We start from the raw sequence: 13,479 nt of genomic DNA on the forward strand, positions 1-13,479 counted from the left end.
GATATAAAATACTTAAGTGTTTAAAATGTGCTAGGGAATTGTTTTGTATATATATATATATATATATATAGTGTGTGTGTGTGTGTGTGTGTGCGTGTGTGTGTGAATATCAGACTTCATGCTTCTGAATCATCTCAGGACATTTAGAGCAAATGATGAACAAATGTGATTCACTGTTCTTTGGAACGTTCTGGACTCTCATGGGCTGGCTGCTGCTTCCATCCCCTAGGTGGGAGTCTAAATGCCATTCTCAGAAAGCACCCTAGTAAGGCCACCTCCACTCCTCCCTCCTACTTTCTTTATACGAAGCAGTTAGACTGACTTACAATATGTCGTTTGGTCCTCTCTCTGTTCTATTATTACTTGAGCACTGAGCCTTCATTTGCAATATTCAACATCTAACTGCCTCAGACGTAACAGTAACTCAGCCACAGAAATGTATTCAGGGGCAAAGCATTCAAGCTCTCATTAGAAAGACCGCATGCACAGAATCACTAGATTCTTCTCGGTTATCTCCAGACTGGAAATGTGTCTGCCCCTTCTCCCTTCCCTTTCTTTTCTCGACACTACTTCTCCACTGCTCTCTAACAGGAAACCGGCCCTCAGAGTCCATCTCGATTTGAAGAGCACTCGGATCTTGCTGGTACGTATTTGCAGACACCTGTTACACCTCACAAGATGTTTGTCTCCTCACCACACCTGTGCACCTCACGTCTTTATGGCACGACAAAGTCACTGATGTTCAGACAGGTTAATTTCCCCACCCCCCCAATTCTATAAATATTAAATGCCAGGACTATGTATGAACACGTCTTGGCTGTGGTGATTCCACTATGCAGTCACTACACATCCAAGCCGGCCCCAACTCGTTCTGTGGTGCTGCCATTCAAACTGGCAATCATTAGTGATATTTATGTTACCTCAAGCATGGATCCTACACTGAACTCCATGCACTTCACTTCTGAAAATGATTTAACTATATTAAAGAAGTTAAATTAAGACCAATTTAAACGGAATCGCTGCAACCCCACAGTTACGTTCATTCTCTCCCTTCTCCTGACTTACAGTTTCCAGTCTCATTTGCTGTCCTTTCAGGGTTCAGAAGGATCCCATGGCCCTTGCACACCCCACATCTATCACAGCACCTTGCAGGTCACAGGTTGAAATGATTTTTTAATTTTTAACTTAAACTTAATGCAAAGTTGTTCCTTCTGACTTCCACATTATTAAACAAGTCACACAAACTAGCAGAATTGTACTATGAGCCGCACGCGGTAGCTAACTGTTAGGAAACAGCCTCAAAGGCATCATGTAGATGAGAAAGCAAGCATCTTATGTTTCCTTGTCAGTACCTCAGAATCCCAAGGTGATTCTTCATCTTCTCCCAGTCCTAACGCAGTCATCATTTCTGTAAAATGTGGTCATACATACATTAATGAGAATATTTATCACTAATTTCTTTCTTTCTTTTCTTTTCTTTTTTTTTTCGGTTTTTCAAGACAGGGTTTCTCTGTGTAGCTCGGGCTGTCCATCCTGGAATTCACTTTGTAGACCAGGCTGGTCTTGAACTCACAGAGATCCACCTGCCTCTGCCTCCTGAGTGCTGGGACTAAAGGTGTATGCCACCACTGCCTACCTTATCACTGAATTCTAAACAGATGCATATTTACCTACATTCATAAAATTACAGTAAAAATAATAGCAAAAAGGAATTTTAGTGGGTTGAAGCAGTTTCAGAAAGAACTGGTAGCAGCAAAAAAAAAAAAAGAAAGAAAAAAGAGCAAGAGAAAAACTATTAAGAAGAAACAGATACTATTTCTGGATGTAGAACTTCAGCTTCTTATAGCAGTGTTAAAACATGGAAAGTGTTTTAAGTATTCACCAACTCACCACTTTTATTACTTTTGTGCCAACCACTGGCATAGGCTAAATTGCTATGGTTTGGTTGTTCTTGTGAAGCCCTTTCAACAACATCAGCACCGTTTTCTTGTGAAGCACTTTCGACAATCTCGGCACCGTTTTCTTGTGAAGCACTTTCGACAATATCAGTATCATTTTCTTGTGAAGCACTTTCAACAATATCAGTACCATTTTCTTCTCTTCCAATTGCAGGCTCAGTTGCTCCTTCCTGTGGGGAAAACATCCAACATCAGTATTTCAGTGCAATTTACAGGGGCTATTTACTGTTTAGTGAAAACGGCAGATCACAGTAAGATGAAGGTCGGTGACTCAGTCTGAGCTGTACAAATGAAGTGTAGAGGACATGGCCGGCAGACCCGAAGACCAGCATATGGGGCTGGAGAGAGGGCTGCGCAGGTGAGAGCACCTGCTGTGTTTCCAAGGGCACAGCTATAACTCCCAACACCACATGGGAGCTCAGAACCATCTATGTAAGTCCAGGTCCAGGACACCTGATGCTTCTGGCCTGCATCCATCCATACATGTGGCAAAATGCTCATATAAATAAATCTTAGAAAAAATATGAACCAATAATTATAAAGAAAGGAAAAGGAAAAGAGAAAGGATCCCTCCCCCTCCAATCCCATCTAATCAAAAGGGATTCTTGAGCTTTAAAGATAAAAGAATCCACATACCACTGGGTCAGGTGACGTACAGGACGGAGAAGACGCCAGGACTCTGGCTGATGCCCCAGGACCAATTTCAACTGCATCTTCATTGTCACTGTTGGAATCACTATTGTCAAACAGGCTACTCTTTTCTAGGTTCTCAATGCCACATTTTGTTTCTATTACCAAAAAAAAAAAAAAAAAAAGAAAGAAATATTTACCTTTAAATCAATGAATAGCACAAAAATAGGCCATCTTCAAATGACTTACGGTTTTTCTTGGACTGTTGAGCAGCTGTCCATAACTCTGTTAAGTTAATTTTGGGGACATTCTAGAAAAACAAAAATAATTTCAAAAATAACATATAATAAAAATAAAACAATTATAATATTCACTCTTATTATCTGGTTTATGATGAAGAATATATTTCTGAATCCTTCAGTTAATTTAAATATTAATTCTTCCATTTACTAACCTAGAAACTTCTACTGCATAAAGATCATGGGATAGGAATATCACCAAAATTTTAATTTTCTTAAACCTGATTATTACATATTTTTTGATAATCTTTAGTGTATTACTTATATGAAAATAACCTAGAACAAAAATTTATTCACAATTTAGAGTACTTCTGAAAACATTATCATTTAAAAAAAATTAAAATACTTTGAATATACCACCATGACTTATATTTGCATGAATTACTCCTAGAGGAGAAACTATGAAGGCTTATTTTTCCGGAGTTCATGGGCAAACCGTGTAAAGTTATTCTACCCTGTGGGCCAAGAAGCAAAATGCAAATTATTATATATACTTAGCTCTTTCTAAGAGAGAAGGGAAAAAAGAATAAATATTTTTTATTGAGAGGCAAAGACTGACAGAGCCACACATAGCAACTAAAGAGACAGATGTGACTAAATATGCCAACAATGAAGAAAAAAAGACACTGAAGACATGTGACATGTGTTCTGAAGGAAGAGTTTATGCTGGGAATAAGTCATATTAAAAGAGTAAGGGAGGCTGGGCGGTGGTGGCGCACACCTTTCATCTCAGCACTCAGGGCAGTAGCTCTATGTGAGTTCAAGGCCAGCCTGGTCTACAGAGCACAGAGCAAGTTCCAGGGCAGGCTTCAAAGGTACAACAGAGAAACCCCGTCCCAAAAGGAAATAAAACAAAACACACCACCAACAACAACAAGGAGAGGGAGAGACAGAAAGAGTAGATGAGGGAGGAAAAATATAGAATGAGTTTACGTGAAGAAGAAAAGAGAAAAACTTGTGTTAATTAGGGTTACTGTTGCTGTGATGGAACACCATGACCAAAGCCAGCTGGGGAGGAAATGGTTTACTTGGTTTTCCCTTCCATATCTGTTCATTATGAAGGAAGTCAGGAAAGAAACACAAATAGGGCGGAGACCAGAAGGCAGAAGCTAATGCACTGGCCGTGGAGAGGTACTGCTTACTGGCTTGCTCCTCCCTCATGGCTTGCTCAGACTGCTTTCTTATAGAACCCTGCCCCATCAATCACTAATTTAAAAAATGCCTTATATCCTGACCTTATGGAGGCATTTTCTCAACTGAGGTTTGCTGTGGGACAATGGTGTGTACCCTGTCAATTGTATTTTAATAAAATGCTGATTGGCCAGTAGCCAGGCAGGAAGTATAGGTGGGGTGACCAGGCAGGAAGAAGAGGTGGGGCAACAAGAATTCTGGGAAGAAGGAAGTTTCAGTCTGCAGTCGTCACCCGGACAGAGAGGAAGCCAGACACAGAGCAAGCAAAATGTGACTAACACAGACAAGAATTATGGGCAAATATAAGTTATAAGAATTAATTAATAAGAAGCATGAGCTACTAGGCCAACCAGTTTATAGTTAGTGTAGACCTCTGTGTGTTTCTCTGAACGGCTGCAGGTTTCCTCCTTTCAGACAACACTGGCCTGTATCAAGCTGACATGAGACTGCCCAGCACAACGTAAGCCTAAGAACTGTAAAGAAGTATGGAGCCTTGATTCATTCCCCACTAGTGACTTGTAATTAGTTTGTAGACATTACTATAATGAAAAGATTAATTGTGTGATAAAATAATGCTTTATTAGTCAATCATGGTTGTCTAACATCACCTGAGAGATGTAACATCATTACAAGATGAAGTAAATACCGCAAAAAACAATGCCCCATTAATGTCCTACTTGGAGAAAGATTTGCTAATCAAAGTTCAATGGGTAATATATAGCTTCAAAAATATATTATTTAATCCAATATGGGTAGGCCTCAAAATAAGCTTAGGATATCTTAATCATCTCATTCATGATCGAAATCCACAGTTTCAGGACGGCAGACACACACTGATGCCTTCTTCCTTTCCATGATACTTCTTTAATCTGTTTTTTTTTTTTTTTTACATGACACATTTCCTCATTGTAGCTTGTAAGAATTTATATCTAAACATCAAAAGGGAACATGAAGGTGAGCATGTTTTTAGAAATTCAATAGACTTTGTTTTTATATATGACATTTCCTCAATACAATGCACCTGAATTTATATTAAAAGGGAAAATAAAGGTAAGCCATATTTCTAGAAATTTAATAGACTTTATTTGGGGTAGAACATCTACTCCTTAAGTATACAGATAAAAACCGGAGTGAAAAAAGTGAGACAACCCTTTCGACATAGACTGTAATAAACAGATTTAAATTAGTGTATTTTTATAATTTCTGATATTAGGTCATTTATATGCAGATTAAGAATAGAAAAAGAGAAAAAGATCACCTAAAATCTATATTATACAGCTAGGCAGTGACTGTGCACGCCACTAATCACAGCACTCGGGAAGCAAAGACAGGAGGATCTCTGTGAGTTCGAGGCCAGTCTGGTCTCCAGAGAGAGTTTCAGCATATCCAAGGCTACACAAAGAAACCCTGTCTTGAAAAATAAACAAACCAACAAAAAACAAAAACTCTATCATACTAAGAGGTGTCCAAGGTAAAAGAGAAACAGAAACTTCATGTTGTGTATTTACAGTTTTGAATGTAAAGGTACCACGGAGGGTCCATGATTTACTATACTATCTGGGCCCATCAGAGATTAATTTGTGTATCTTATAAAAGTCACAGTTATATTAATTTACAAATTATATTAAGGTACATTTATGAAAGTAATTTTTAGTAAATCTCATATTTTCTGTACTGCAGGAAGTCTTCCATGATGGAATTTTCCTGTCACTGTGGATTTTCCAGCTCACTCACTTTTCCAGTCTCTACCTCCTCAAGAAACAGTCTTTGATATGCATCACAATTTTAAAAAAAAGCAATTCAATTAGTCATTGATAGACATTGATAAGACAGTTATAGATTACCACTAAATTTAAGAGCAAACACTCAACAAAACCAAACCATTATTTTCACAAAACTTCATTTTACCTTGGTATCAAAACTGTAGTCATCCTCATCTGATGAAGGCCAGGAATCAGCAGGATCAGGTATGTGAGAAGACCTTAGGACAATACCCACAAAAATTCTAAGTCAAGTTCTTAAAAGAAATCTAGGAACAAATCAGTGGCATCATCGATATCTGACGTCACTTTTGACTCCAGAACAGAAGAGAATATGACAACCCAAAGCATGGACAAACCCTGCCCTCCCTGCTCAAATACTCAGCGGGAATAAGGAATGGCGGCCTTGTACTCAGCCTGGAAATCTTCACACCAGGTCTGATGGCACACGCCTACAATCACAAAGCGCGTCAGACTGCCACAAGCTGAAGGCCAGTGTGGTTTACATGGAGAGCTGCAGGCTGAGGAGGGCTATGCAGTAAGACCTAGGACCCGAGAGCTTCCAGGACCTTAAAACAGTATAGGGAATCCCAAGAAATACTTAAAGGGTTTGAAAATTAATTTAAGTTACTTAAGTACAAACTAATATTGTTGGCAATATATATTCTAGAGATTAAAACACTAAAAACTATAAAAATCTAATTGTTTTTCCCAAATAGGTCACGTCTTACTTGATTAAGTACACAGAAACAATCAATCCCTTGAAAACCATCATAGGTACTGACATATTGTACCTTTTACTTCCTTACGAAGAACCTACATATCTTTATTCCTACAGGTGTCCTCTCCCAGGTCCCTTTTCTGCAAGGCTCAGTGGCAATTTCAACCTTTAAACCTTCGCCCTGCGAAGGCACAGATCCTGAGACAAGGAAGGGCTCAAATGCAGCAAGCAGCAACTCTGTCTTCCTACGAATAACATCTCCGTCACCTGCCACCAACCCGGAAAGAGCTCATGACTGACTGTGCTTCTGGTTAATTCTGCGGTGGCCCACCCATAAGGACATCAGTGAGCCAGGAAGAGGCACAGAGGCGGGGACACATGCACTTCCAGTCTGCTGGTACTGAGGGGCCCTGTACTACCTTCTGTGAGTGGGGGTGAAGGCAGATGTGGAGCCACATTCCTGCCTGCTGAAGGATGGACTACCCAGGAGCTCAAACTATATCTAAAAGTTTTCAACAGAAACCTAAGTTTCCTTAAGATTCTGAAATTCTAGAGGTTTTCACTTTGTCTAAGAGTGTCAGGAATACTTAGCTGACAAAAAGAAAATGGGAAAGAATAACTTATTTTATTTGAGAAAAATTAGCTATGAAAATTAAATACAAGTTAAAAACAGTTAAAGAAATAAGAGATGAACTAGGAGATGATGCAGTAGTTAAAAGCGTTCAATTATGCAAGTGTAACAACCAGAACCGGGGTCCCCAGAAATCCACATAAATGCCAGAGGGGCATGGCGGCCCATCTCTAACTACAGCCTCAGAAGGTAGAAACAGGATCCCCAAAGCAACTCGGCTTGCAGGACCAGACATAATGGCAAGTCCAGGTTTAAATCTGATACCCCGCTTCAATGAATACAGTTGAAGAGCAATCAAGGACAGTTCCCATTATCAACCTCAAGCCTTCTCAATGTATCCCACCCTTAAATCATGTCTCTCTCTCTCTTTCTCTCTTGGAAATCTGTAAGTTGAAAATCAATTTAAAGCATCATCTAGGACTGAGATTTAGAGAGGGCTCATCTGGGATGCACAGAGGCCTGCGTTCAGACTCCAGTATGATATAAAACTGGCCATGGTGGTGCATACCTATAATCCCAACACCCGGGAGATGGAGGCAGGAAGATCAGAAATTGAAAGACATCCTTGACTATATAGCAAGTTTGAGGCCAACCTGGACTATATGTGACTCATTTCAAATAAATAAAACAGTATTTTTATAATCCTGTAAACAGATCCAAATGTAATTAATACAACATAGTCTGCATACTATTCTTCCTTCCAGTCTGAGTTCCTCTCGAGAGCTTGCCTGATTTGGAATGTCTGTGGTCCTACAGTCATAGCTGGGTAAAAGCTATCCTAAAATCTCTGATGACTGAAAACAAGGCATAGCCTGCCACTGCAACTGTCAAAATGATTAGGGCAATCTCTATGAATATAACTACTTCTAAGGAAGACTTTTGACCAAAGTTAACATAACCGAATTTGACTTTCTAAGCTGTCCTGTCCAGTGTTGCACAGGCCCCCTGTCGATCTATGCAGAGGGGCAGCAGACTGGATTTGGGAGCTGAAGAGATGGCTCAGCAATTAAGAGCACTGGAAGTTCCTCCAAAGGACCCAAGTTTGGTTTACAGCACCCACGAGGCAGCTCACAACCACCTGTAACTCCAGCTCCAGGGAACCTGATCCCCTCTTCTGGTCTCCATTGACACCAAGCACACACATGGGGCACAGACCTACATGCAGGTAAAACACCCATAAACATAAAGTAATAATTTAAAAAACAGCATAAATAAACCCTTTTTCTAAAAAAAAAAAGAGAGAGAGAGAGAGAGAGAGAGACTGACAGTAAGGTACCAATAAACCATGAGATCATAGGCTAAGTAACCTTTCTGAGTGACTGCTGCCTAATGAGTCGGAAGGAAAGCAGAATGTGGGGTTAACAACAGCAGCTACTTTGCAAAACTCTTGCGACTACTGTAAGAAATAAGTGTTAATCACACCACACAGTATACTTATCTGCTCACAGCAGAACACTTAACAAATCTTAGTTTCTATCCCCTGCATTCTCTAATCAGTTAACATTTGTTTTTGTTTTTGTTTTTGTTTTTTTTCCCCCGAGACAGGGTTTCTGGTGCCCATCCCGGAACTAGCTCTTGTAGACCAGGCTGGCCTTGAACTCTCAAGAGGTCCGCCTGCCTCTGCCTCCCAAGTGCTGGGATTAGAGGTGTGCGCCACCACCGCCCAGCTTAACATTTGATTTTAACAATGTTATATATTCCTACCCACCTGCTTAAAGATTCATCTTCAGAACCATCATCCACTGTTAAAGAAAAATATAAAGTACATTTTAAATTAACAATAGAAAAATGTAAATTAATATGTTGTTATCATTATTAAGCTTTCTCTTTGGTACCACACCTAGAGGCTATCCTACAATGAATACTAATACTACTGATTAGGGAATTAATTCATTAAGAATGCTTGTCCCTTCTTCTTTGTATTCATCAAATCCAAGAAAGAACAGAATGTATACAAATCCGATACCGAAAGGAAAACTGCCAGGATATGCCCAAGTCCTAACTGAACACTACCAAAGCGACAGCAGATGGGACAATTAGCATCACATGCAGGGCTTCTCTGGTCTAACAGCACTGGGAACAATTGCAGGAGCAGTTATGTTGTTGTGATGCAGTACGGCTTTCCCAGGTTTTTAGTCAATACTGCAGTTGAGGATCAAAAACCCTGGTACAAATAAGCACTGTGCAATTTCCAGTAAGCATCTGATCTTTTTTAATGTATAAAAATAAGGCTATTAACTCAAGCTTTCAGAATGTGACAATTGGCTTTCCCTGGCAAAAGAAAAATACATCTCATTCCATGCAAACTAACTAAATTAAACAAACTTGGCATTTCCCATGATGCTACACACGCCAAGTCTGAGGCTTTGTAGAGCACCTGCCCTACGAAACAGAACAGAACAAGATGGGCCTGGTGGTGTGGTGGAAGCAAGGGTACCTTAAACAGCTATATTCAATCACCCTGGTACTGAATTTAATGTTTCAAACACCAGGAAACTCATTCACTGTATTATCCAACCACGCAACTATGCAAGAAAAAGTATAATTATGAAGACAGTAATAAGAGCAGTGGCTGCCAGGGGGTGGGGTCTGGGAGAGAGAAACAGTAGCAGTCTGGGGAATATTTAGGACAATGGAATTATTCTGATTGTAGTGGTAACTACACGTCATACACTGGCCTACAGCCATAGGATGTACAAGAGTGAAGCCTCGTTTACACTAGACATGTTGGAGTACAATGATGGAGACTCTGAAAACACACAGAACAATTTTAATTCCACGCCGAGCGGAGAAATTGGTAAAAATCAGTGAAAACATACTGTACCTACTTCTATACTTTATTAGTGACCCCAACAACTAGATAACATTCTCTTAATAAATGCGAGCTACTTGCTGTAAAGTCCATTCTGATGCTAAGTGCAACCTGCCGCAATGTGGGCATAATAGCTGAAAATCATTTTCCCAGTGGATTTCAGGAACCAACACTAAATGATCTAATTTTTCAGGAACAGTTTAGTCTGCAAATTTCCTTTAACTAATTTCTTATATAATCCTCACTTCTAGACTGAGAACAAAGGAAAAAGTACCAAGGTCACTTACCTGACTTTTGTTTATACTCCTCTGCTGGGGTCTAAACTTTCTGAACTGCACAAATTCACCCAGGGAGGCCACAAAGAGAGACTCAGCGTGAGGAATCTTACCTGGATTGCTATTTTCAGAATTTTTTTGTCTCTTCCCATCATATTCAAATAACTGTCTGTTGCTATGTTAAAAAAATGACAAAAATTACTATTTTAATCCTGAAAAGCACAATTACTAAATATATTAAATTCATAATGATATTACAATCAAAATCAGAGCTAATGTCAGAACCATATCCCATGTGATTCAAATGTAGAAGTTCTTTAAGCTTTTGAGTGTGCTTTCAAAAAAAAAAAAAACAAAACAAAACAAACAAACAAACACCAAACCCACAGGTGAAATGGTGAAGAACTGAAGAAGGACGGCTAAACCAGAATGGCTGGGCAGAATTTACAGTGAGGTTTTATTTATGTTTTAATAACTGAAGCTTGCCTAGAGATCAGAAGGGCAAAGCTAAACCACTAGGGGCCAGGCAGTGGTGGCACACACATTTAATCCCAGGATTTGGGAGACAGAGGCAGAAGGATCTCTGAGTTCAAGACTACCCGGGCTACACAAGATCAACGCAGAAACAAATCCAGGTGGCGGTGCCTCACATCTTTACTCCCAGCTCTGAAGGAGTCACCCGCCTTTAATCCCAGCACTAGAGGGAAAATGAAGTGGGAGGAGAGAGGCTTAGTCTACTCAGTCTGCGGTCGCCCAGTCTTGGTAGAGGTAAGACTTCTCTAGTGGCTTGGCTGCCTTGCTTTTCTAGTTTTCAGGTTGAAACCCAGTATCTGTCTCTGGGATTTTATTATTCGCGCTACAAGGATGGAAGGTACCCTCAGCACAGAGCCCCAGCCCTGGAGGCGACAGCTAACTCCTAGGCAGCACATTCTCTTAGGCTCAATGCCCCCTTTTCAAATATTGTGGAATGTAGTACTTTTGGTTACTCAGTTCCTCTGAAGATCCATAGAGAAAATATAAATACATGCTAAGCTATTCTGGAGTTCTAAGCAGAATCTAAATGAGTGTGTGTGTGTGTGTGTGTGTGTGTGTGTGTGTGTGTGTGTTCACAGGTTCTAATACAGAATACTAAGGTTAACCTTGATTGTTAGCACTTCAGTTCTTTGTGGCTGTTTGTGCCAAGTCAGCTACACAGTAAACTGAACTAAATGTACTGGCAAACATCTCATTAAATTAGGTAAATGCTTCCTACGACTGAACTAATAAATCACACCAAGGACAGAAAACATAAAGATTAAGACTTGGTTTGGACACTATTCCTTGTCTATCTACTCCAACTCTGAACCGGTAGTTCTCTCTTAAACAATGCTTAATTTCGACATTTATCTCTAACAGGTGTGGAAGACAAATTGTTATAAGTGGTTGGGCGTGAGGAGGACCTGGGTCCTGGAGGAGTGTAATCTTCCTTGATTTAGAGATATCTGCTGAAAAGATTCCTTTTTATCCATATTTTAAACGCTTTGAAAAGCTAAGTCAGATCCAGGAGTTTTCTGGCCAGCCGGCCTGGCCCAAAGGGTGAGCTTCTGATTCATCGCTCTCCACCCTACCCCTTTAAAACAGAAGTGCTTTTGGAGGGTTAGCCAGAGCCAGGCAGGCTGGCCAGGAGGCCCCCAGGATCTCCCTGCCTCTGCCCCGTCTAAGCTAGGGTTACAGACACACACAGCCTCGCCTGGCCATTTACACAGGGGCTGGAGATCCTAACTATGATGCTCCTGCTGGCCCAGCAAGCACTCTTACCCACTGGGCCATCTCCTCGGCCCTGGAATAATCCAAAGGGCGAATTATCCTCCTTTCCATATGACGAAGCTAGGAGTTGAGCTTGGGAATATGTGACTCTAAAGCTATCTGCACATGTATATATTATTCCCATTACTATCCACCAATGACTTATTTTCACTAAAGAACAAGATTAACCATTTCAGGTTATCCCTTTCCCTCTGCTCGAGCTAATTTTAAAAATGTTAGCCTTGGGGGCTGGAGAGATGGCTCAGTGGTTAAGAGCCCTGGCTGCAATTCCAGAGGTCCTGAGTTCAATTCCCAGCAACCACATGGTGGCTCACAACCATCTGTACTGAGATCTGGCGCCCTCCTCTGGCCTGCAGGCTTACATGGAGGCAGAATGTTGTATACATAATATATAAATAAAATCTTTAAAAAAAAAGTTAGCCTATTAGAAACAAGACAGGAAAAAATGAACAGCGTGTAATGACGATCAGATCCTTGGCAACCTAACGTCAGCATTCTCCACAAAAGTAATTGAATGTTTTCATTGGTTAATGAATAAAGAAACTGACTTGGCCTGAAAAAAAGAAAAAAGTAACTGAAGACAAAAAAATGCAAAGAAGGAATAATTTGCAACTTCTACTTAGGCTCAACTTCTATTTAAAAGGAATACATAAGTAATTAAGAATTTAGTGCTGACTGAAAGCAAACTAAAGGTTTGTAGAACTAACATGAAATTGGTATAGCTAATATCAGATCAGGCTACATCATCACTCATTAAAAGAGAACGCGGATCCCACTCCAGGCTGTGCTGCCCAGTCTGAACAACTGCTTGTCTACCGAACTAATGTGGGTATTGATGTTTTTCAACATCTTTGTACTTAAGTTAATCTTCTTAATTTGTATTTGGGTGGTTGTTAACATGCCACAACATCAATTTTTGCTTGTTTGTTTAGTGTGTGTGGTATATGCATACATGCGTATGTTGTATGTTGTGTGCATACGTGTGTGGGGTGCATGGTGTATGAGTACATGTGTGTTGTGTGTGGTATATGGTGTATGTGCGCCTGTGTGTGGTGTATGCACACGTGTGTGTGGTGTGCGGTGTATGAGTACATGTGTGGGTGACGGTATATGGTTGTGTATACACGTGTGTGGTATATGCAAACGTGTGTGTAGTGTATGTTGTCTGTATATGTGTGTGGTGCATGGTGTATGAGTACATGTGTATTGTGTGTGATATAGTGTATGTGTACGTGTATTTGGTGTATGCATGTGTATGTGGTGTATGAGTACATGTGTGTGGTATATGCACGTGTGTGTATGTGGAGTATGTGTATGTGCATGTGGTATATGAAAATATGTGTGTGTAGTGTGTGTTGTGTGTGGTGATGGTGTATGAGTACATGTGTATTGTGTG

The 13,479-nt window shown here is 40.2% G+C and overlaps 1 protein-coding gene across 2 annotated transcripts in view; it reads right to left on the reverse strand.

Annotated features, from left to right (window-relative positions):
• Ankrd30a (ankyrin repeat domain 30A) overlaps window positions 1-13,479 on the reverse strand; it is a 66,295-nt gene that overhangs the window by 45,673 nt on the left and 7,143 nt on the right. For both annotated transcript variants that reach the window (XM_050148483.1, XM_050148482.1), the window contains exons 5-11: window positions 10,391-10,452; window positions 8,899-8,932; window positions 5,987-6,059; window positions 2,838-2,898; window positions 2,595-2,746; window positions 1,891-2,128; window positions 1,353-1,408 (exon numbers count right to left, since the gene is read on the reverse strand). In XM_050148483.1, the coding sequence (XP_050004440.1) occupies window positions 1,353-1,408; window positions 1,891-2,128; window positions 2,595-2,746; window positions 2,838-2,898; window positions 5,987-6,059; window positions 8,899-8,932; window positions 10,391-10,452 (676 nt within the window). The remainder of the gene's footprint in view (window positions 1-1,352; window positions 1,409-1,890; window positions 2,129-2,594; window positions 2,747-2,837; window positions 2,899-5,986; window positions 6,060-8,898; window positions 8,933-10,390; window positions 10,453-13,479) is intronic.

Source organism: Alexandromys fortis, unplaced genomic scaffold, assembly GCF_014885135.2.
Source record: "Alexandromys fortis isolate MF-2015 unplaced genomic scaffold, M_Fortis_MF-2015_v1.1 scaffold_59, whole genome shotgun sequence".
Lineage (NCBI taxonomy): Eukaryota > Metazoa > Chordata > Mammalia > Rodentia > Cricetidae > Alexandromys > Alexandromys fortis.